The sequence below is a fragment of the Ostrea edulis genome, chromosome 3 (assembly GCF_947568905.1).
Source record: "Ostrea edulis chromosome 3, xbOstEdul1.1, whole genome shotgun sequence".
NCBI lineage: Eukaryota > Metazoa > Mollusca > Bivalvia > Ostreida > Ostreidae > Ostrea > Ostrea edulis.
Genome location: NC_079166.1, coordinates 29,806,911 through 29,831,865, shown reverse-complemented (window position 1 = coordinate 29,831,865; position 24,955 = coordinate 29,806,911). Strand labels below are relative to the sequence as shown.

The 24,955-nt window shown below is 34.8% G+C and overlaps 1 protein-coding gene across 1 annotated transcript in view; it reads left to right on the top strand.

Moving 5' to 3' along the window:
- Window positions 1-833: 833 nt before the first annotated feature.
- The window catches only part of LOC125675984 (uncharacterized), a 41,742-nt gene continuing 17,620 nt past the window's right edge, over window positions 834-24,955 (top strand). The window contains exons 1-3 of the mRNA XM_056160436.1: window positions 834-1,161; window positions 21,783-21,886; window positions 22,645-23,283. Of these exons, the coding sequence (XP_056016411.1) occupies window positions 22,671-23,283 (613 nt within the window). The 5' untranslated portion in view covers window positions 834-1,161; window positions 21,783-21,886; window positions 22,645-22,670. The remainder of the gene's footprint in view (window positions 1,162-21,782; window positions 21,887-22,644; window positions 23,284-24,955) is intronic.

Genomic DNA, 24,955 nt, shown 5'->3' with positions numbered 1-24,955 from the left:
GTGCATGGGGTATACTATTGGTGAATGAAACGGGCACCTGATGTACAAATTTGACATTTTTTGATGGAGATTAAGTTGTCTTCAATGAAAGTATCACACCGGTAATTGTCCAATCAAAATGTATTTAGTCAATTGTAGTTCCATGTATTTAAAGACATTTTTTCCTTGCGCGATTTTTTTCATTTCCTCTTCTTCTTTTCTCTTAATTTTTGTACTTCTGATTAGGAAATTTTGCGTAATTTGTAGAAATAACCAAGTGTATACAAAGGAACTATTTGCTGTTTATAGCTGAGGCTACTTCCTGAGGTGTACTCCGGCTGTTTACACACATTTGAAAAACACGTGGATTTGAGGGTAATCTTGTTTGCGGATAAAAAAAAATTTCGAAAATGTCGCGTAGGGTGTTGTTTTTCCGATGTCGGCAGACGAGATAGGTACATTGTAACACAGACCGTTTCCGACTGCGTTATTCGGCATCAATTCTGTAAACTGATTTTTAATGATTTTTTCCCCTCTGTAGTAATATATAATGAAAATAATTGCCGGTGTGATACCTTCTTATCCATTTTGTTCTTAATCTATATATAAATATTGAACAAGGAATGACACTACTAACGTAGTCCAATCGTTTTATGTTGGATTTATCGAGTTTTATAGACTGGAGTGTTGTACACTGCATTTATAATCAGACTGAAATAAAATATTACGTTCCAAAGAAAAAATCCCGTACCGTCATTTGCTTTCTAAATATAAACACCCCCGAGAGTTTCCGAAAACTGGAAGTTAGTTTCATTGTAGGGGTTATCTTTTCCTGTGCGTGATCGACGACAACGCAGACAGCTTGAATTATTTTCGTTTATAAAACACATTAAATTACATATGAAAGGATTGGACTACGTTGGACTTGTATTGCGAGATGTTTAACACCCTTTGAATAGGAATATTTGATCTGTTTCTTGGAACTAAGGTGATTTTGAGATTTGTTTACAACCGGTATCCTCTTTTCGTGTCATTCCTTGTTTGATATTTATATAAAGATTGAGAACATAATGGATAAGAAGCCCCTGTGCATGGATCTCTATTGTCGATCAGAAGTTTGAAAGAACACGGGTAGCTGACTGTGATAAAACGATTTGCAATTACCAATGAAGACATGATCAGGTAAATATATCAATGGTTGGGGGGAAAAACCAACAAAATACAGTAACTATAATTTCTAATTTCAGTTTGATTCCCTTCCTTAAAATTTTGTAAAACCCATATTCCAGCACGAAGGAATGTTTTATACAAAGACGCTTGAGTTTTAAAGTAGAAACAATGGTGGGTAAATATCCATATAGATCTGGGCCGGGTTTTACAAAACTACCTTAAGATCTGTCATAATATAGGTTATAAGAGGGTCTTAAAGATCTGACTTATGACAATCATAAGATACGGTAGACGAGTACTGTTTCACAAAACTATCTTAACTTCAAGAAATCTTAAGACAGATCTTAAGACGTTGTTATACTCGTTACATTGTAAATTTTAAATAACGTGTTTCTTTTATCATCTTTTAACTGCATGGGTGAATTAAATTGCTAAATGAAAGATTTAAGTACATAGGAATATAAACAGGAAGTTGGAATATTGCGAGTTTAGTAATTTGCAATGATTTAAGGTATATACAAGATTTAGTAAATTGTACATTGTAATCCTTTTCTAAATTATGTTATTTTACACTTTACTTTGTATTACAAAATTTATGCTCAGTTTGTGTACCATTTCATTATATATATATATATATATATATATATATATATATATATATATATATAAAAGCACAAAAACCCAACAACACCCTACTTTCTTAAAGTGTCGGATCTGAGAAGATACAAGGCCAGTGGAGAAATTTATAAAAGCACTGAAAAGGCCATGACACTGTTGGTTATTTAAAACTCAAATTTTCGACGCAACCGCGTCTTTATCAAGAGATATATATTACATAAACAAATAACATTTGCGTCGAAAATTTGAGTTTTAAATAACCAACAGTGTCGTGTCGTGGCCTTTTCAGTGCTTATATATATATATATATATATATATATACATACCTATTATAAGACTTCAGCCGACGCAAAATATTTATTGACCACCGTTAGGCAGACGTATAAATTAGGCAGACGTTTTTAAGTCCAATTTTCTACTTGTAAAATGAAATTATGTATTTAAATTTTGAGTAAAATGTGTTTTCTTTCCTTAAATTTAGAATCTAAACTTTACATTTCGGGCAAAAAGATTTCATTTTATTCATAAAAGTGTAAATTCTAGAGTTGTTAAAAACTAGCGTGTATTATTTTGGCAATATACGTTTCACGACTTGTGTAGACATTTTTCAAATGGGCATCACAAACGAAAGCGGAAATATATTTAAATTTCGTTTGATTTTTTCCTTATTCTGAACCACTAGGTGTCAGATTATCTAGATTAATATTTTTAAAGATGGTATTTAAAAATTTTTAATTTTCCAACACCGTGATTTTTTTGTTGCGTTCTGTTTTGCTGTCATGTTACGGAAATGAACTTCGGGAACCTTCGGAGACACCCGGAAAGGATCCAGCGTCTGCGAAGATGTTGTCACGTGTAAGTAAATTTTTCTTATTTTGGTTTCAAAAATGATTTCAAGGCACATTTCTCGCAAAGTATATCTTGTTAGGTTTTAGGCTATTACAATTTCCCCTACGAGTACGAGTAACCGCGTTGGTTTTCTTCACTGGGCAGCGAAAGAAGGGTCTACCGTCTCCGAGTCTCGATCTCGTCACGCCATGACACACGACTAGGACAATATTTGTCGTTTACTATGGTTTAGCATTGTTATAAAGGTTTTCTAGGATATAGAGAATCCCAAAAATGTGTTGTCATTATGCCCTGCACTTAGCGACACAATGCAGGAGACGCCGTGCAGTTTGCAATGCAATGTGCATTGTCCTTATTTTGATTGTGTACGTATTGCACCACAGGAACCGGTAGTTTTGTCTGCAATAATTGTAGGGTCTATATTATACCACCCCATTATGTTCCCTACTATTATTACTACAGACTAAATGACTGGTCCCTGTCAAAGGCGCATCTTTCAAAGATATTGCACTATTGTAAACAATGGAGGAAATTCGAAAGATATAACTACATGTATTTCTCACCAATTTATGTTGTCCCTTTTTACGTTTTTCATTTTCATGTTTTAGGAATCTTAGCTAAATGTGTCATTACCACTAATTTATCCACGTTTTAAAAATATCTTGTCCCACAGGGCTTGAAGCTAACTTTTTATGTCACCAGTCCAGTCGGACTGATGGGGTATAATTTCAACCAGTCCGCAGAAAATTTTACCAGTCCAACAGAGTTTTCCAGAAATAATTAAAACATATTTCATTAATGTTATTAAAATGAAATTAAACTCAATATGTCTCAGATAATATTGTAACACTTAAATGTGGGATTTATATTTATAAATCAGATTCGTCTGATATCTACAGATCAAAGCATGCCAAATGTGTGTATAAAATTTCATAAGTATATTTTCCAAAATGATGCTTTAGAAAATTAACCAGTCCCATCGGACTGACTAGAACAAATGTCAGTCAGTCCGCCAGACTTTTAACCAGTCACAGACTGGCGGGCATATGTTAATTTTGAGCCCTGGTCCCACTGATTCAATATTGAATTGCCTATATGGTTCCTGTGACTGCATATGCTTTTCTATAACTTTCTACTAAGATATTAAGTTCTTGATAATTTCTTCTGTGGAAAAATTGTTTAATTTTGGGACATAAAAAGTGATGTACCTCTTGCCAAACGTGCCAATTACATGACATATGTCATGTTTTTCATAATTCCTGTGGAAAACCAGGTTAGAATAGGTCCTCAGTACCCCTTGCTTGTCGTAAGAGTTGACTAAATGGGTCCTTCAGACAAGTCCGCAAAAACAGAGGCCCCGTGTCACAGCATGTGTGGCACGTTAAAGCTCAAAGGGCGTAAGCACCAAGCATAGGCCTTTAAATACTGCAGCCCTTTACCGGCAATGGTGATGCATGTCTCCATATGAGTGAAAAATTCTTGAGGGGGGCATTAAACATATACAATTAATCTTCAAGGAGTAGGAGTAATTATTGCTCTTAGAGATTTATAAAAGAAAACAAATCATGTAATAAGAATTTATGACATTTTTTTTTCTGCATCCAAAATGAATGCATGTTATGATGTACACATATTTTTTTATTGTTTTAGAGGAGGAAAGTGTCGATTGGGTTAAGACTGATCTGTACAAAAGTGGCTTTTCTGTTGGACACATTTCTAAATACAATGGTAAGCATATTGAGTTGCTATAATTGATAATAGATAGTAAATGATTAAAATATACCATTCTGATTTATTTTAACACTGGGTACATGCATGGGTTTTTAGTGAATGATATAATGAATTATATATTTATTCTAGAGTGATACAAAATGCAATCAAAACATGACCTATAATAATCTATCTATTGATTATATTATGGATATCATGAACTATTTAGTATTGTTATAATAAATTACCTAGATTTAGAAAGAAGTAAAGTGTACAAATATGGGTTGCATTAAAATGCACTCTAAATCCAGTGGAGATGTAGGCTTAATTAGACTAGAGTTCTAAGGGTTTAATGGTCCACTGATTTGTTTATTTTATCTACTTTAAATCCCTGTTGAACTAGAAAGGTTTTCAAATATTTGAAACGATGTCACGATGGGTTTTTTTGTGTGTGCCTTTTAACTTTCTTGTAAACATGGTAAAATGAACTGTCATATACTGTAAGGGTCGACCTGTGATCATTTACATTTTGATTAATCATATAATGTCGATTTGAAACAAATTGCAGAAGAAATATGAATTAGCATCTCAAATTACATTAGGAACATCCTGAGGTATAGGTATGTGCATGTAACCATCCCAAAATAATTGTGTCCATGACTGTTCAAAATCTGCCTTTAAAAAATTCCATGTGCAATCTTTGAAATATTGGATCAGATAACTGATGCTATCACAATCATAAGAAATGATGAACTGTTTTAATTTTTTCTTGTTATAATTAAAATTCAAAGAAATTTTATCTGTTTTTAAAGATTTTCTTTTCATGAATTATATGGATTCATTTTTAAAATAAGGCACATTTCATTTCTTATTTGCTATACTATTTCTTGAAGCTTATTATTGTTTACATATTATGTTGGATAAACATAGTGAAGGAAAGTAGAAAGATTTCAGCAACATTTGAATAAAAACTGTAGGAGTAGATAAGAATGTTTAAAAAAGATCTTCCATAATTTGTGATTGGTTTTTATCCAACAAGTTGTTTGTTTTTATTTTTTGACCTTGTGAAGGCTTCAGGATAGAAAACACATGTACAATATCCAGCAGCAGTCAATCGGGCTGCTCACCGATGGCCTGATAGCCCAGTTGGTAAAGGGCGATAACTCCTATCCTGGCATTCCTCTACTGTATGTCTTATACAAAGATTCCCCTAATATCAACTATCAGTTTATACATACCATATGTGTCCTATTGAGCACCCCGGGTGCTTAGAAAATTGAAGGGGGGGGGGGTATTTAGTACTCTATGCTGAAATATTCCCATTAAATATACACATAAATTTTATTTCATTTTTTTAACACTAATAATTAATCCATTCTTGTTTATATTAAAATATACAGTAGTAGCTATTACTTTCAATTTCACTTGGTACCGTTTGTGTCAAAGACTAATACCACGTACGATTTACTAAACTTTCGGTTTCACTTTCGCAGCACAACTATGGCCGAGTATGAATATAGTTATGGGATTTCGTGTTTACAGGGATATCTATAATCTGGGATCCATTCCAGGGAGAAACTCTTGAAAAAAAAATAGAAATTAACAATCCTATGCATAAATATGCGATTGCTGTTGTAAAGGACGGTGCAGTAGTTGGACACATGCCTCGAAAAATAAGTAAAGTTGTAGCATTCTTTTTAACAACATGGGGGGGGGGGGGCTTTGAAATGCATTGTAAAGGGGAAACTATCATTACTCCTAAGATACCGGTATTGGTGAACTAGAGATACCATGTATTATGAAATTCATTGCAGAACAAAGAGATTGCTAGAAAGATTAAAAACTCTGTTATCAGAAAGGTGAGTAGTACTGTATTTCAAAGGAGGGGGGGGGGGGCGCTTAATTTTTGAGAGTTGAAAAAAGGCCCTGGGGTGTTTTTAGGGGTAGGGGCACTCAATATGTCAAATATTTATAAATAAACTGTTTTTCTATACTGTTGACATTAAAAATTTGTCATTTTAATACATTTTTCTCATGTTTTATTACTCTGCTTTACGAAAATGTGTGGTTTTCTGATGTTGACCTAACTTCTGTTCTTATATGTTTGACATCTTAAAAAAGGTGGCAACATATACATTTGCTTTGGTTATTAATAAAATCGAACTATACCGAGTGGAAATTAATACAGTGTTTCCAATTTCAACCATTAGTATTGATGAGTCGCATAAGGGTAGAGCTACCTTGAATCTGCATAAATGGTATTAAACATGCAGTATGCAGGTATACATTCCACTGATTTCTTGTTCAGTGTTCAGGTTGTGATTGCTGACTTTATGTTTTCCTAGTGTGTGTTTTACATAAAATCTTGTCTAAAGTATGCATGTACTTGCAGAAAAATTAATTTAAAACAACCCGTTTTATAATAGTTAACAAACACACACATGTACATAGTCGGGCCTCCAAAAATGGAAAATGCAGATGCTTGGATATGTTTTGGTAGATGATTGAAATGGAATTCAAAAATAAAATGTTGATAAATAAAAAAAAAATTATTGGCTAAGAAAAAGTGACAATGTTGAAAGTACTAAGGGCACAAACAGCATCTGTGTACATGTGTGTGTACAAATGTATACTGTCCTCCTAAGAGGGGTAACATATATACATGTAAATTAAAATGGAGAATATGACATGGAGACAAAGACAAAAAGGACTTTAAATCTTGTGTGTTTTGGGGGATTGTAGCCAAAACTCTTGCATATCCAGGGTTTGACATTTACTTTTTTGAGCACTCGACCAGTCGGCTACTTCAAATGATTTTTACTAGACCTGACTTTATATCCACTAGCCCTGACAAACTTTCCAGAAAAAAACCCTGATAGTTTGAACTTTCTCCATATTTTAAAAATACTTCATTTAAATGACCAACGTTAAGCTTGAACCAAAACGTCTCAAAAATATCTTAAGTCTCGTCACGCGTCATTCAATATTTGATTTTCAAACACGTTTTCTGTTTCTTTAAATTCTACCCGGCACGGGTATTCTTTAGTCTATTTAGTATAAAATGACCTCAACCGGCTTTTTATTTATTTTATATTTCATAAGTCCTGCTTTGTTTCTTCCTAACCTTTTCTTTTTTCTCCTGGGACGTCTTTCCTTGAGGACGAGAAGTCGTATTTAATGCCTCGTTCACACGGATGCGCATCAAATTTTACTTCGCATCAAATATCGAATTAAATAGCGTTCACACGGCGGTAATATTTAATGCGAAGTAAACTAATGCGCATTAAAGTTGTATGCATCTCTATTAAAGGGTGCGCGGAAAAGAATAGACTATGTTATTGAAAATTATTTTTATAGATATTTTAATGAATATTGTGTAAATTATCATTTTGCTTAGTTTTTCGTACAAAACTGACATTAGTATATATAGCTGACCATGGGTATGATGCATGTGACCCAAATTTGCCATTACGCATGCGTGTACATTTAATGCGAATTAGCTTCGCTTAGCGTTCACACGGAGCTAATGCGAAGTAAATTTAATTCGCATTAAATCGCGATGTCAATTTTAATTCGAAGTAATCTTTTGCGCATTAAAATCTCCGTGTGAACACGATTCAGATTTAATTCGCATTAACTTACGTTTAATGCGAATTAAATTCTTCGTGTGAATGAGGCATAAATATAGAGACATTCCCACACATATGTCAACACCGATAAATGTTTATTACGTAATTTATTAACTTGATAAACACTTTATTATAGTCAATTCAAATAAACTGTTTAAAATCAACATCGAGTAGATGTCGTAAAACATCACTACCGACCGCTACTTATTTATTAGAACTTAAAATAGATTATTCCATCACATGGTTCAAGATTGTTTGCAAACTCTTTACAGTTATTTTCTTTTAGTTAAGAATAAAATATCATACGGTTTAAAGTAAAGTTTCTTGTTTAGTTTTTAACACAACCAGTCGGACTAGTAAATCGACATTTTACCCGACCGGACCTATCATTTAGTAGACTCGGTCGGTCGGACGTGCCTTAGTGTCAAACCCTGATACCATCGCAACATTACTGTGTTAAAATGCATTATGTACATGTATGTGTTTGATGTGTAAAATTTTGTCTCTAGGAGAAACAATCCTGCACATCATTTGTGGAAATGGAAAAGTTAGAGGCAGAACAGGTAGGGAACATAATTTTTATCTAAGATTATATATCACCATCACATTGCAACAGTCTCTTTGAAATCAATCAGAAGTGACAATTGGGGATCAATGACAAGTCTACCTAAAGTAGAAAATGTATATACATGTATATATGCATATATATTATAAACATGTATGTTTTGGAAGATGAAATATATGGCATTGAAAAAATATGTTGATGATATTAAGTAAAATAGTATTGTTCCTTAGGTTGCCGCTTAGAAAAAGTTACAATGTTGAAAGTGCCAAGGACACAAAGGGTGTCTGTAATTGTATGTGTGCAAGTGTATATTGTCCTCCTAAGTGGGGTAACATATATACATATAAAATAAAATGAGGTCCTCCTAAGATGGGTAACGTATAAGATAAAGTGGAGAATATGACACAGAGACAAAAACTAAAAGAACTTTTAATTAAATCTTGTATGTTTTAGGAGATTGTAGCCAAAGCTCTTGCTTATCATTGTACCATTACTGTGTTAAAACCTGTATTATTATACCCCAGTATGAGAATTCTATGCAACGCGTAATCTGATTGGTCTAGACGGTCACATGCCAGGGATAACAAAACTTCATATCTCCCTCTCAAACATCATATCTCCCTATCATATTTACCGCTTGGGCAGCCTCGTGCATTTTCCATAAAGTTAACGTCAAAGACGACGAAATGTATTGTGACGTCACAATAAGTCCGAGTCATTCTACTTCCATAATTTGTAAGGCACAAAATATGCGGGTCTCTGATACACAGTTAAATCGCCTGGTTTTGGTTGATACAAAAACAAGCAAGTAAATCAGCATTCAAGGAAAATGGTAAAACAAAAACTGGTTATCATATCACTCTATTTCGCAGTTTGTACCATCTAATTCGTTGAGACGCGGTGTTACCGTTAGGGCAATCTCAGCTACATACATGTACAATGTATAGATGAGCGGACTCCAATCTCAAATGCAATTTTGTGGTCTTGCTTTGTTTCGGTATAATAAACAATTTATTGCATGAATGTTCGGGAGATATGAAGATTTATTCACCCAAGAAAAATCATATTCCCCTCGGGCGTTGCCCTCGGGGAATAGGATTTTTCTTGGGTGAATAAATCTTCATATCTCCCTCACTATCATGCAATAAATGTATAATATGCATTATGTACATGTATGTGTTTGATGTGTAAAATTTTGTTTCTAGGAGGAACAATCATGAACATCATTAATTGAAATGGGAGAGTTAGAGGCAGAACAGGTAGGGAACATAATTTACATCTAAGGTTATATATCACATATCACCATTACATCACAACAGTCTGCTTGAAATGAATCTTTTAAAAATTAAAAAAAATCAAGGAGAATAACCATATAAAGTTCAAAGACTAATTCCAGTTATTAGTCCCCTACCGGTTTATAAAACGAAAGTCAAGTGGATTTTAGGTTTCCTCTCTGTCCGTCTCTCTGTCAATCAGTCTGTCCCATTGGTTTTCCAGATATTTTTGCATAATGCTTGTGAGAATTCATTGAAACTTGTAGTGCAGTAACTACAGATTGAGTTCAAGTTTCATATCTTTTGATGCATAAGTGTGAAAGAAATTAATTTTTATATTGTTATGTCTTTGTATTGATCGAGATTGGGATGTGTTCCAATGGAAGGGCTGTAAAAGTAGGACAACTGAATAGATCGAGGCTGGGGTTGTGTAAATAATATTTTAATTAATTCCACATTTCAAATTCATTAATCGCAAAAGGGAAATATCAATAACTAGTGATCCTAATTGTTTGCGAACAATTAGAGGGCTTCCCAGCTTCTACTGGTTTTTCAGTAGTGTTCAAATGCTAAACAATTTGATTTGGATAGAAAAGAAATTCAAATTTGCCGCCTTGAGTGTTGAAGTGTTGGAGATTGAGGCCTTGGTTTCGCACGATAGTACCGGTCAAATATTTAAAAAAAAAAGGGGTGTGGGTGTTGGATAGCCGACACATATTGGGTAAAAGTGTAATAGGACTTGTGCAGGTGTTTGGGGGTGACTTTAGACCTGTTAGATATGATATTTGGAGGTGTAAAGAAACCGGAAGTGACATTTTCAGAGATTACACATGTAGTGCTGACACTCTGCTCATGCATGCTGGGACTATGAGCCTCATGTTGAAAAGATGGTAGGAGTCTGTGCACTTCACCATGTGTGTAATGGATTGTGGAATTTGATATACAGTTTGTAATTGCTCATCCTATGTGTTCTAATTCATGGAGAAAATGTCTTTCAGTCATTTCACCCAAGGAGGCATGCATATGGATTTAGGCTGTGAAAAAGAACCCCAAACAAAATGGCGGCTGGTGAATTAAAAAAAGTTTCTGAGTGTATGATCTGAACGGAGAATAGGAATACTGCATCCCATCTGACCCTGCAGGTAAGTGTTTATTTGTTTACAATGACAGTCGGGATGGAATGTCAATGAGTTCAACTGTCGAGTAAAGTTGCATCATCATTATCATAAAAAAAACAACAACTGAACTTAGTCTTTATGTTGATGCAGGCAGACATTGATGGAATCTGACACATGTTTTTTCATGAATGCAAATGGAAATATTTGATTTACAAGACAGTCAAGAAATGGAGAAAATGGGTGTAGGTCAGATGTGTATGTGTAGGTCAGATTAGCTAGAATCCTGTTGTTGGGCATGTGACCGGTCAAAATGGTGTAAACAGCTGATCTAACATACATATCACTTGAAGGGTGGGGGATTTCTTCCTTTGGGACGACAGTCGTGATGTGTGGCCTTGACCTTTGACCTTGGCCCACGTTCAAGGTCAAACCTCGAAAACTCCATGAGAGGGAAAGCTTGACCTTGACCTCATTTTGAAGGTCAGAGAGGTCACGGGGCTTTGCACAAGTGGTGCCGCGTCTAACTAGATCTGTGAAAAAGTTGTGGGCTCGAATGACAATGTCAGAGACTTTTGGGGCGAGAATCGTGCTTCAGGGTTCTCAGTTTCCCTCGGTCAACTTCTCTGTGCGAAAGTTTTATTGTGAATTCGTCGAGGAAGGTCTCGCATCTCCACGACTTTCGGTCTAGTAGGAGTAACGATAACAGGGTTTTCAATGTGAGTCGCCGACATTCGCAGTGTGGTCAAAGTTTTAGAGTTGTAATTCATGATATCGAGACCTATCGAAAATTCCTTGCTGACCCATGTGATATTTCGTTGCTATGTGAAGTGGGAAAAAGGGTGTAAAAAGTGCCATTTTCTCGCCATTCTGGATGACCTTTGACCTTGACCTACTTTTCAAGGTCAAGGTCACCCAACCCATTTCAGTGTGTTCCGTCTCTCTACGACGAATACATTAGGAGTCGTCAATTTTTTAGGTATAAATCGTGAAACATAGGGGGGCATTAACTCCTTTTAACGGTCAGCTAATCCCTTCATTTAAAGTTCTTCGATTCTATTAATTGACCTGTAAAGGTTTCATCCTCCTATCATTTACGGTTAAAAAGTAGTAACGATAACAATGATTTCTGCCAAAGGTCAGATAACTCCATAAGGGGCCAAAGTTCCATGACGCAGGTTGAAATGTATTAGTTTCTCAAGAAGTGCTATATCATGAACTTTTTTCGATAAGTCTGAAGACGAAAAAAGTTTTTAAAGGCAGGAAAATAATAAACAGAACAATAACAATAGGACTTTCCACAGAAAGATGGATGATAACTAATGAACAATTACACTGGTTTTAGTATCATTTAATTGCACCTTACTGTTACAACTGCATGTCCAAAATGCTCCCATATTTGGGATTAATGGTTCACAGGGCGAGAAATATTTCACTGGCACCACATTTTTCCATTTCCGGAAACCATCTTTATTTGGACAGGGTGTATTATGGTAACCATCGTCCGTTTGTCTGTCTAGACCTTTTGGGCAAGATACATACTGAACCGTAACATCTAGGATTTTGCAACTTGGTACATTTGATCACCATAATGAGAGGAAGATCCCTAACATTTTTCAAGGTCAGAAATCAAAGGTTAAGGTCGTAGTATCACTAAGTAGGAAAACTTTGTGGGCAGGATACAGACCAAACCATAAATTCCAGGATATTGCAACTTAGTACATTCGATCACCATGATGAAAAGAAGATGTCTATTGTTTTTATACCCCCCCCCCCCCCCCCGCAACAAGTTGTGGGGGGTATACTGGAATCGGGTTGTCCGTCTGTCTGTCCGTCCGTCCGTCTGTACACGCAATGGTTTCCGGGCTCTAAAGCATTATCCTTTCCACCTACCGTCACCATATCATATGTATGGACTACCCATGGGATGAAGATGTTCCCTATCGATTTTGGGGTTAAAAGGTCAAAGGTCAAGCGCACTGGACATCGAAGTAGCAATATGGTTTCCGGGCTCTAAAGCGTTATCCTTTCCACCTACAGTCACCATATCATACATATGGACTACCCATGGGATGAAGATGTTCCCTATCGATTTTGGGGTCAAAAGGTCAAAGGTCAAGCGCACTGGACATCGAAGTAGCAATATGGTTTCCGGGCTCTAAAGCGTTATCCTTTCCACCTACAGTCACCATATCATACATATGGACTACCCATGGGATGAAGATGTTCCCTATCGATTTTGGGGTCAAAAGGTCAAAGGTCACACACACTGGACATCGAAGTAGCAATATGGTTCGGTTTGTCATGCCATTTGTTTTTACACTCAGAAAAGAGGTAGTGTATACCTATTACCAACACCCTTTGGGAGATTGGGGTAAACGGGGGGTATTCGTAGTGAGCATTGCTCACAGTACCTCTTGTTCAAGGTCAAGTTCACAGTATCACTTAGTAGGAAAACCTTGTAGGCAGTATACAAACTGAACTGTTGGGGCTAAGACTGTCAAACTTGGTACACATACACCTTTTGCCAAGTGGAGAATATCGATTGTTTCTCAAGATCAAAGGTCAAGATAGTAGTAGCAGGATAAAGACTGAACCATTGGAGCTGGTACCATCAAACTTGGTACACATACACTTTATGCCAAATAAAAATATTACATAGAGAGTACATGATTGATCTGTTTTTATGATGCAAAGAAAGTATGTCACACTCTGACATTGATTGCTGATACTACTTGAAGCCATGTTCTACAAATCATAGTGTAAGGAAACACCTTATATTAGCTTTTCACGGGCATATTATGTACCATTGGTGGTACTCTTGTTACAACATACATGTAATCTTAAAGCCAAATTGGACAGTTCAAATTAATCCAGATCGAGAATACCAAACTGCGGTATAGTGTAAAATATCGTGAATCGAACCGTTGCATAATATTTCAGTGATATACCGTGTCTTGCTTAATCGTTGCACCCTTTGTGACATGATACCAATGTATTTAGTCACAGTTCAAGGGAGGGGGATGTATTCTTCTGTTCATGAGTTGAAATCAATCTAACCTTGCATTTCCAGTACAATCCACCGCTACTATATCAAGTGAGCAGCTAATGAATCGATCTTTGCATACATGTACTAATAACAAAGTTTAATATTGTATGTGATAATTTAACGCAATCTCAGGAAAACAGGGGGGGGGGGGGGGGGGGGGGGGCAGAAACGTGTGGGGGAAGGTGGGGCTACATGTTGCTGCATGTATATGTACATTTCTGGAGATATATTTATAAATAATTTATTGTGATTAATTATATCATTTCATAGCGGTCGGTTATTATGACTCAAGAAAATCTTATAAAGTAAATATCCATACAAGTGCATACAGTGTAGGAAATATACTTTTTCTTTTGTTTTTATCTCTGCTACCAAACATCAGAAATTTAATCCAATAACTCATGTTTTAGTACAAGGATATTCACTTGCAACATTCTGAAAAATAATTTTAAACCAGGCATATATTTTTATATCAGAAATGAGTCGTCTTTAGTGATCACTAATTTGTATACAAGAGTTTCCCAAGTGACGTATAATTTTCGTAACTTCTTTTTCTGAAGAGTTCCAAAATTTTCTAGTTCTGATATCCCATATTTACCTTTTAATAACATATAGATTATGTAATGTAGTTATATCAATTCAGATTTCGGGAAAGTCATCTTTTTGAAAGTGCTAAGCATATTGTACAGACACTTAGGTGTGATAAATGTAGTACATGTATATAATATTACAGGAAGAAAGACCTCTGGCAAAGACAAGAACAAAGGAGGGAGAACATTTGTGGAAATTTATGAAATCTTCAGTGTGTTTGGACACAGGAGCTATGATATCCATTCTGGTTGCCTCGGGATCGATTCTTGTGAATATAGAAAAGTGGAAATTCAAATGTTGGTTATTTTACACTTTAAAAGTGCTTACTGCTTAGTCCAATATCTTGATTAATCTAGTCTTTTATGATTTTTCAGGCAAATTAAATCTCCAACACATGTATACATTTTTGATAAATTACCCCAAGGACCCTATATTTTTTCAAAAGCAATATATATCTGAAGTAAATAAAACCATTTTTGTTGGGTCACACAATGAATAGTAATGTAGTGCTTATATCATGGAATTTCTGTAAACAGAAGATATTTTTTACAGTTTTTAGCTCACCTTAGCCAAAACCTCAAGTAAGCTTTTCTGATCAAAATTTGTCCGTTGTATGTCGTCGTCATAAACTTTTCACGTTTTTAACTTCTTCTTAAGAACCGTTGGCCAATTTCAACCAAACTTGTCACAAAGCATCCTTGGGTGAAGGGCTTTTAAGTTTGTTCAAATTAAGAGCCATGTCCCGTTCAAAGGGAAGATAATCACAAAAATGCAAAAATAGGGTGGGGTCATTTAAAAACCTTCTTTTAAAGAACCACTGGACCAGAAAAGCTGAGATTTACATGAAAGTTTCCTGATATAGTGCAGATTCAAGTTTGTTCAAATCATGGCCCCCGGGCATTGGATGGGGCCACAATAGGGGATTAAAGTTTTACATACTGATATATAGGATGACTTTAAAAATCTTCTTCTCAAGAACCACTGAGCCAGAAAAGCTGAGATTTACATGAATGCTATCTGACAATGCAAATTCAAGACTTCAAATCATGGCCCCTGGGGTATGATGGGGTCACAATAGGGGGATCAAAGTTTTACATGCAAATATATAGGAAAAATGTTTAAAATTGTTCTTCTCAAGAACAACTGGGTCAGAAAATCTTAGATTTACATGAAAGCTTCCTGACATAATGCAGATTCAAGTTTGTTCAAATCATGGCCCCTGGGGGTATGATGGGGCCACAATAGGGAATCAAAGTTTTACATACAAATATATAGGAAAAATATTTTAAAATCTTCTCAAGAACCACTCAGCCAGAAAAGCTGATATTTACATGTAAGCTTCCTGACATAATGCAGATTCAAGTTTATTCAAATCATGGCCCCTGGGGGTATGATGGGGCCACAATAGGGGATCAAAGTTTTACATGCAAATATACAGGAACAATCTTTAAAAGCTTCTTCTCAAGAACCACTGGACCAGAAAAGCTGAAATTTACATGAAAGCTTCCTGACATAATGTAGATTCAGGTTTGTTCAAATCATGGCCCCTGGGGGTATGATGGGGCCACAGTAGGGAATCAAAGTTTTACATACAAATATATAGGAAAAATATTTTAAAATCTTCTTCTCAAGAACCACTCAGCCAGAAAAGCTGATATTTACATGTAAACTTCCTGACATAATGCAGATTCAAGTTTGTTCAAATCATGGTCCCCGGGGGTTTGATGGGGCCACAATAGGGAATCAAAGTTTTACATACATATATATAGGAACGATCTTTAAAAGTCTTCTTCTCAAGAACCACTGGACCAGAAAAGCTGAGATTTACATGAAAGCTTTCTGATATAATGCAGATTTAAGTTTCTTCACAGGAAAAATCTTTAAAAATCTTCTCAAGAACCACTGGACCAGAAAAGCTGAAATTTATATGAAAGCTTCCTGACATAAAGCAGATTCAAGTTTGTTCAAATCATGGCCCCTGGGGGTTGGATGGGGCCACAATAGGGTATCAAAGTTTTACATACTAATACATAAGGAAAATCTTCTCAAGAACCACTCAGCCAGAAAAGCTGATATTTACATGAAAGCTCTCTGACATATATTTCAGTTTGTTAAAATAATGGCCCCCAGGGGTAGGATGGGGTCACAAGGGGGATCAAAGTTTTACTCACAAATATAAAGGGAAAATCTTTAAATATGAGCTAAGATGACTAAGGTGAGTGATGTGACCCTTGGGCCTCTTGTTTAAAGCCTTTCATAATTACCAAATTTAAAAAATGGTCTGAAACTGGAAGGTACAAACGAATCCATTACCATTTTGAATATTCATAACCTAGTATGTTCTGTTGACATGTTTTGTTTAGAATTTTGTTCAGAGAAATGTAATTCAAATGATCACAAAATATACACTGTCATTGGTTTTGGTATACATATAAAAGGTAAATCCTGGTTTGCCATGTTCATAATATATGTCATGCAATAAGACTAAGTGCTCTGTTGTTTAAACTGTGTATTGTTATAGGATTTTCGTTTAGTGTTTATGACTATCTCATGTGAGCATTACTGCCTATGATATTTTCTCTTTCAATATAATTTTTTTGAAAATATGTTGATAAATAACCACTACAGTTTAATTCATATGTATACTATCTGAGTTCAGAATGTTCTCTTGTGTTTTGTCTTATTGAGATGATATATTGTGCTCTTTGACTTAATGATGCTGCTTTAAGGCATAATTGTTGCACCTATAGTGTATTCATTTTCAAATGTATTGAAATATAATGTTTGATAATAATGAGGCAATGCTATACTTGTTAGGGTAGTAATGCACCGGTAATTCAAATGTACATTGATGTCTTACCCGATTGTTTTTATTTTGTTACAATTTTGGTTTTTGATAAGAATTTTAGGTCACATAGGTAATCTCTGGTGACCTGTCTTCTGAGTAAATTCAGGTAACAATTGAACATTTTGTAAGAAAAACGTATGCATAGTCAGATAGAGGAGGAAGGCCTGTAATAAAAATGTAGATGTTGTAATCCATGGGGTAGGGTTTCTGACTCTGGGGTAAGACCAAACTTGGTATACATAGTGAATATGTGTTAAAGGCATAGGATCTATCTTTTATCCCAAAAATGACATCACAATATTTTGCAAGAAGAACTCCAAAAAAACAAATTTGTAGTATTAATTATGAGTTATCTATAGCTGCAGCACTTTGAAATTTAAGTCATTTTGACGTTTTAGCCCTATTTAAAAATTTTGTCAGGAGGACAATATATTAAACTGGTACCCCACTGATTGGTAGCTACACACAAACAAGAGATGCGAAATCAACAAGGGTACCAGTTTAGGCAAATGAGAACAGGGAATTATTTTGTAATTACTATTGTTATCCAATGTGTTTGTAAACATTCTGAAGAACTTTGTGTGATTTTCTAGTTAATATGATCTTAAATTTCGCCACCTTTTTGGAACATGCAACATTTCACCAATATCTTAGACCCTATGCCTTTAAGGTAATTCCACCCCTGTAGAATTATAGGTTCAATCTTATATTTGATTAATGGTTATCTTAGTAACTAATAAAAATGATAAGATAAGTATGTTGCAGCATTGATAAAAAGATTTATCAATTAGCACGCATATACCTGTTATTGATGTCAGAAAATTACAATTTTCCTTAAATACATTTCATTATCACAAAAACTTGTTAAAACGATATAATGGTATTCATAACAATTTCATGAAACTGTTTCTTAAAAAAAATATACAAATATGTTTGTGAAAAGTAAAGGAAATCTATGCATAAAAAATTGATAAATAATTTAATGAAAAAGGAGTTATTACCCTTGGATTCGGTATTTCGAAACTCATACGTGAGTTTTGAAATATTTTATGGTTAACAAGATTATTTACAATAACTATTGAAAAAGACTTCAACAAAATTTATGTTCCCATCATGCATAAGTCTTATCAAATCATTGACTTTGCGAAAGCTTATGACATCACAGGAGAGTGGAAATACGTTACACAATTATAAAATATTTTTTTTAAAGGTTGATATTAACATGAAACTAAATTAATATGTGGTAGTCCTTAACCAAAATTGTAAAATTCATGATTTCCTGGACAAGGGTTTAGTTTCCAGGATGAGGCCAAGATTATAGTAGCAACTATTGTCTTTATTGTGATATGGTCAATAACCAAATGCATGCTTATTAGAAGCAGAAAAGGATATACGAAAGTGGTGATTTACACAACCCCAGGGTTTTGACTGTACACAGGTCCAAAGTAGTCATATTATTTAATGTTGTATATATAACGTCTCCATATTAGTGAAATATTCTCGAGAGGGACGTTAAACAATACCCAATCAATCATCTGGACTGTATAGGCACTTTCAGGGCATTTAAGTTTTATGAACACATCTTTTATTCTGTTTTGTATGTTAGGATTTAATTTAGGTATGCAGAACAGGAATTTTTCTCAAGATTTCATAATGCTTGGGGCTAGTGATACTTTTAATTAATTCCCATGTACCCAATAAGGCATGTGGGCCTTTTATTTCATGAAATGCATTAAATTCTGATTGATATGTCTTTTGTAATTTTTCATAAAATCGATGAAAATCCTATATGTTTTATTAATATTTGACTAGCAACCATACTTGAAAATGATTTGTATACCATGCCAGTTTTTGTTACAAAGTAACAATTATATAATGAATAAATTTCATGTTAAAGTTAACTTTTAAATTGTCTTTTATGTACTGTTTTGAAAGTAATTATTTTGTATAACAGTATTCGTGTACAGTGCAGATGGTGGTTATTTTAATGAATGCGAATAACATGATCAAAGTTAATTAATATTGCTATGGATAATTTATAGGACTCTGTAAAGATTATGAATTAGTCAAAATTGCTGAAGAAAAACTGGTTGAATAGATAGAGATTTAGCAGAGGCAAATGTTCTACAATATTTTGTGGAAATTGAATGGATATGCATTGTCAGGTATAATTTCAGTGATAGCAAACTTGAATACTTAAATCGTATTCTAAGATAGGTTGTCCCAAAAAACAGTAGCCACACAAAGGTTATAGATGTTTGGAAAATTGACCGGTATTTCATCTGTGCTGGAAATCAATCGCATGCAGTTTTTGCATAATTGTAGTTTAAATGCCGTCTCTCTAAAGTCTTCAGCTGGTTTGGAAAATACTGTTCACCTTCTGGTGGAATTGTATAAATTTATATGAATATACAATGTCTGCCCAAGGCCTACTGCGCATATAAAATATATTGTCTACCTTACGATGGAATTGTATAAAATTATATACAATGTCTGCCTAAGGATTACTACGGATATCTGAAAACTTAGGCAGACATCATAAATTGTATATCTTTCATTCTTGGTATATTATCTTTAATTGGTTTGAAAATTACAAATAGGGTGATAGCTAAACAAAATGATCGAATGCATGATGAAAAATGTTGAAGTTTAAACATGGACTATATATGTCTGCCTAAGTATGATTTTATGGATGTGCCTGCCTAATGCTGAAAGCAGATATATATATATATATATATATATATATATACATATACATATATATATATATATATATACATATATATATATATATATATATATATATATATATATATTAAAAGAAATAGAATAAACAGTACACAAAGTTAAAAATTTAACGCAAGCGCTTTCATTTTATAATCCTCAGGCGTTACATTTTAAAATAGTTTTGAAATGGTTTCAAAACTATTTTAAAATGTAACGCCTGAGGATTATAAAATGAAAGCGCTTGCGTTAAATTTTTACCTTTGCGTACTGTTTATTCTATTTCTTTTAATATTTTATACCGGACACTGTGATTTTTTTAAAAACACAATTTGGATATATATATATATATATATATTCTCCCTCGATCCACTTCGAAAATAAATATGTTCTTAACTAAGTTGAATATAAAGTACAATAACAGGTTTGATTCATTCATTACCAGTTTGCAACGTCGCACTTGTTTTTGTTTAAAAAATGAACATACTGAATAAAAAAAAATCCGTAAACGAGGGCGTGTGTGGGTCGGGAAAATCAGAGACACAGGTTATATATGTACTTGAGCAAACTTATAACGAACGTCGCATTAATCGAATAAAACACCTGTCTGACTATATGTACTTGGCGCGAAAGCGTTCCGACGTGAAAAAGTCAATTACGTGATAAAACAAAAAAGTACGAAAGCTACCAAAGATAAGAACGTGAAGAAATGAATTTATCCACCACCGCGTTTGTGTCTACAAATATTCGAATTCGTTTACTTGTGACCTCAGAGCGGCTACGAAATCCGTGTGTTCAGATAAATTGGTGCCAACAGATTTTAAAACATGTCTCTGAAACGATGTCCACAATTTTCACCTGCTTAAATATCAGTTTTTTCTGCAGAGATAACCTATATTTACAACTATACCTGTCTACTTCTCTAGAGAGAATACATACATAGCCTACATCTACATCTATACCTGTCCACTTCTCCAGAGAGAATACAGACATAACCTACATCTACAACTATACCTGTCCACTTCTCTAGAGAGAATACAGTCATAACCTACATCTACAACTATACCTGTCCACTTCTCCAGAGAGAATACAGACATAACCTACATCTACAACTATACCTGTCCACTTCTCTAGAGAGAATACAGACATAACCTACATCTACAGCTATACCTGTCCACTTCTCTAGAGAGAATACAGACATAACCTACATCTACAGCTATACCTGTCCACTTCTTTAATGAGAATACAGACATAACCTACATCTACAACTATACCTGTCCACTTCTCCAGAGAGAATACAGACATAACCTACATCTACAACTATACCTGTCCACTTCTCTAGAGAGAATACAGTCATAACCTACATCTACAGCTATACCTGTCCACTTCTCTAATGAGAATACAGACATAACCTACATCTACAGCTATACCTGTCCACTTCTCTAATGAGAATACAGACATAACCTACATCTACATCTATACCTGTCCACTTCTCTAGAGAGAATACACACATAACCTACATCTACATCTACACCTGTCCACTTCTCTAAAGAAAACACAGTCAGCAGAGCACACGATGTGGAGTTGTCCCAATCGAATTAAAGTTGGGTCCTTTCATCTGCTCACGTATATTGCTATATATCTAATTTTGATTATTATAGATCGGATCGAGTTGTCCACATTTGATCTAGTGTCTATATTTTTTCATCACGGAGAGCTCAGCATTGGAGTTAAGGATGATCATCACTGTTGTTTAATACCCTAAGTGAGTAATATACTGCATAGTTAAAGACGATCAGTTGTTAATTTCAGTTTGTTTGGGTTTTTTTTATTGAAGTGTTTTACACATCGCTTGGTCCCACCGCTATCCTCGACATTTTCCACAAAACGAAATCCACATACGAGTACTATACATTTCATTGCCGTTGAAATATATTTTCTGTGGCATTCTAGCATTGCTCATGACCGCCGCAATCTTGTTCAATTATATTCCTGTGCTTCCTGGCATTTATTCCCGTCCATGCGTTACATACCAAGGATGTTCCGATATAACAGCTAAACTGTCATGCTAGCGAAAGCTGTCATTTCATTGGCCAGGTGTGAAAGGTTAAATAACATGACCTCACATGGAATGCTGTCAGATCCTTCTCTAGAGTAACGGTTAGAGAATATCTAATCTTATTAAGATTGGGAAATCACCGTTTGCCCCTCAATACATTGAGTAGACCAGTACTCCTTTAATAACCATATACCCATATATAATTTGTTAAAATTTTCCAATCACATTATTTTTCATAGCTTATCATACTGACAAAATACACGGTCTGCTTTTTTAACATCGAACAAAATATGGTTTAATACGGCACACATACCATTAATGAAACATATTGATGTCATACGCAGACGAAAGTGATTCTTTATAAAGCAGCTGCAGAGCTACACTGTTCTAAACTTGCATCAAAGTAATTGTTAATAGATATAAATCATACATTAAAATAATTCATGTTTTCATTCCCTCCACAGATTAGCGCCCGACTTGATAGAAGGTAATGGCGAGTTCTTATGAATCAACGCCAGAGACAACGAACGCAAACAGAGCATGTCGAGTTGTTCTCGGTCCCTGCACGGATAGTCTACGTGACTTATTGCGTCACTACGTCCCACCACACACATTTCATCATGTCATTAAACAAAACAAGCTTAATCTTCCTCGACTTAACAGAGATCAGCGAGACCTCATCTTACCACGAACTGGGAACTATGCTGGAAACTATGGTGATATGGACATTTCATTACTGTATATCTTATTGAGGAATATATCTAGCATACCACCACACTCCAATGGCTGGGGCAACGATCCTGACCCCAGTGACAAGAGCGTCTCTGCCAACATTGAGAAGATTCGATTGGTTCGGAATCTTTGTGTTCACTCATCTGATCCATCCATGTCCATCTCGGACTTTAATTCCATTTGGTCCACCATTAGGTCTGCAATGGTAGATATGGATGTCTTCCTCATGAATGGAAACAAATATGAAAAAGAGGTGGATTTCCTACATAGCGAGTCGATGGACCCTGAAAATGACCTACATTATGAAGAAGAACTGAAGAAGCAGGTGGAGGAAGATAAGACAACCAGGAAAATGATGGTCAGCCTTAAAGGTATGGCAATATTATGCAGTATCAGTTTTGATTCTTTTAGAGTATTACTATATGTTATATTATACATTGTATATCATACCGGTCGACAGGGGATGCTTACTCCTCCTAGGCACCTGATCCGACCTCTGGTGTGTCCAGCGGTCCGTGTTTGCCCAACTATCTATTTTGTATTGCTTATAGGAGTTATGAGATTGATCACTATTTTCACGTTTCATTGGTCACCTATGTTTTATTAATGTATGATGAGTCACTGGGTTGTGACCGGTCAACAGGGGATGCTTACTCCTGCTAGACACCTAATTCCACCTTTGGTATATGTAGGAGTCCTTATGTTATACTTTTGCTAATGACTATAGATATTGTGTTGTAACTGTAATGGAGACTAGGACATGTTATAATTTTGCTGGTGACTAGATTTTGTTTTTGTCAACCTGAATCTTTTGAGTTCTATTTTAAATTTGATAAAGGTCACTGATGAATTATGAAGTGAAAGGTGTTTGCTCTTGCCATAATTCTTCATTGAAGCTGCAATATAAAGGATGATTACATGTAGTTATTAGGAGTAAACTCAAGTGACCTATATTGCAATTGATGAACGTCCGTTGTGCTTCATTCATTAAAAAATGAACATATTTAACTTCTTCTTCATAGCTGCCACTCCAATTCTTTTCTAATTCTGTATGAAGCATCTTTAGGACAAGAGGGGCATCCATTGTAATTTTCAGGACTCCTGCTTCCTTAGGGCTTTAGAGGCGGGACAAGAACTGCTAAAACTATACCAATTTTCAAAAGAACTGCACATGTGACAGAAAAACCAAAAGCATAATAATGTAGAGCAGGAATGCTAGCTTCTACCTAAAACGTCAAATTAATGACCTATTGAATACAATCTGATTAAAATCCGCTCCTCGTAGCGACAAGGGAAAAAAAAGAGGAGCGGATCGAGGATCTGATTTTAATCAGATTGCTATTGAATAGAAATTCTAACTGCATGGCGGGTTCAAACTTGGTATTCAAATAGTATTTATGTGTAAGATATTTTTTTTTGAATTGATGTTGTTATTAATACTAATTGAGACTACCTAATAAGTGTTTAAAATGGTTTCCCTTTACCAAAATTGTAAATTTCATGTTAACTATTGAACAATTTCAACATTATCGTGGTGACTTACCATTGCAATTCTTTTTAAATTTGGTATGAAGTATCTTCATTGGCGATATACATAAAAATTTCAAGACACCTGCTCATCCCCGAGACCTTAGTGACTGGGCTAAAACTGCCAAAAATTGACTAATGTTTAAAATCTTCTCTACAAAAAGTGTAAATTTCATGATCCCCAAGGTAGAGGTTCTGACTTCAGGGTGGAGGTTAAACTTGGTATATTACATGTATAATATAAAGTTACATGTATTAACATTTTTAAAACATCTTTAAACTTATGCTATTGATACTGAGTTGAAACTAAATGGATATTCAAAATGAGCAGAAAACCCTCTCCAAAAAGATAGATGCATTAAACAAACAAGATGAGGCAGTATAGGTATCCCCATTTCAAATAGATATATATGAAATGCAGGATGCATAATGTCTTGATGTAACAAATTTATGATCGAGTAGTCTGCAGTTTTCTTCTATCTTTCACAGTTGATAATTTTGAGACCACAAAACCTG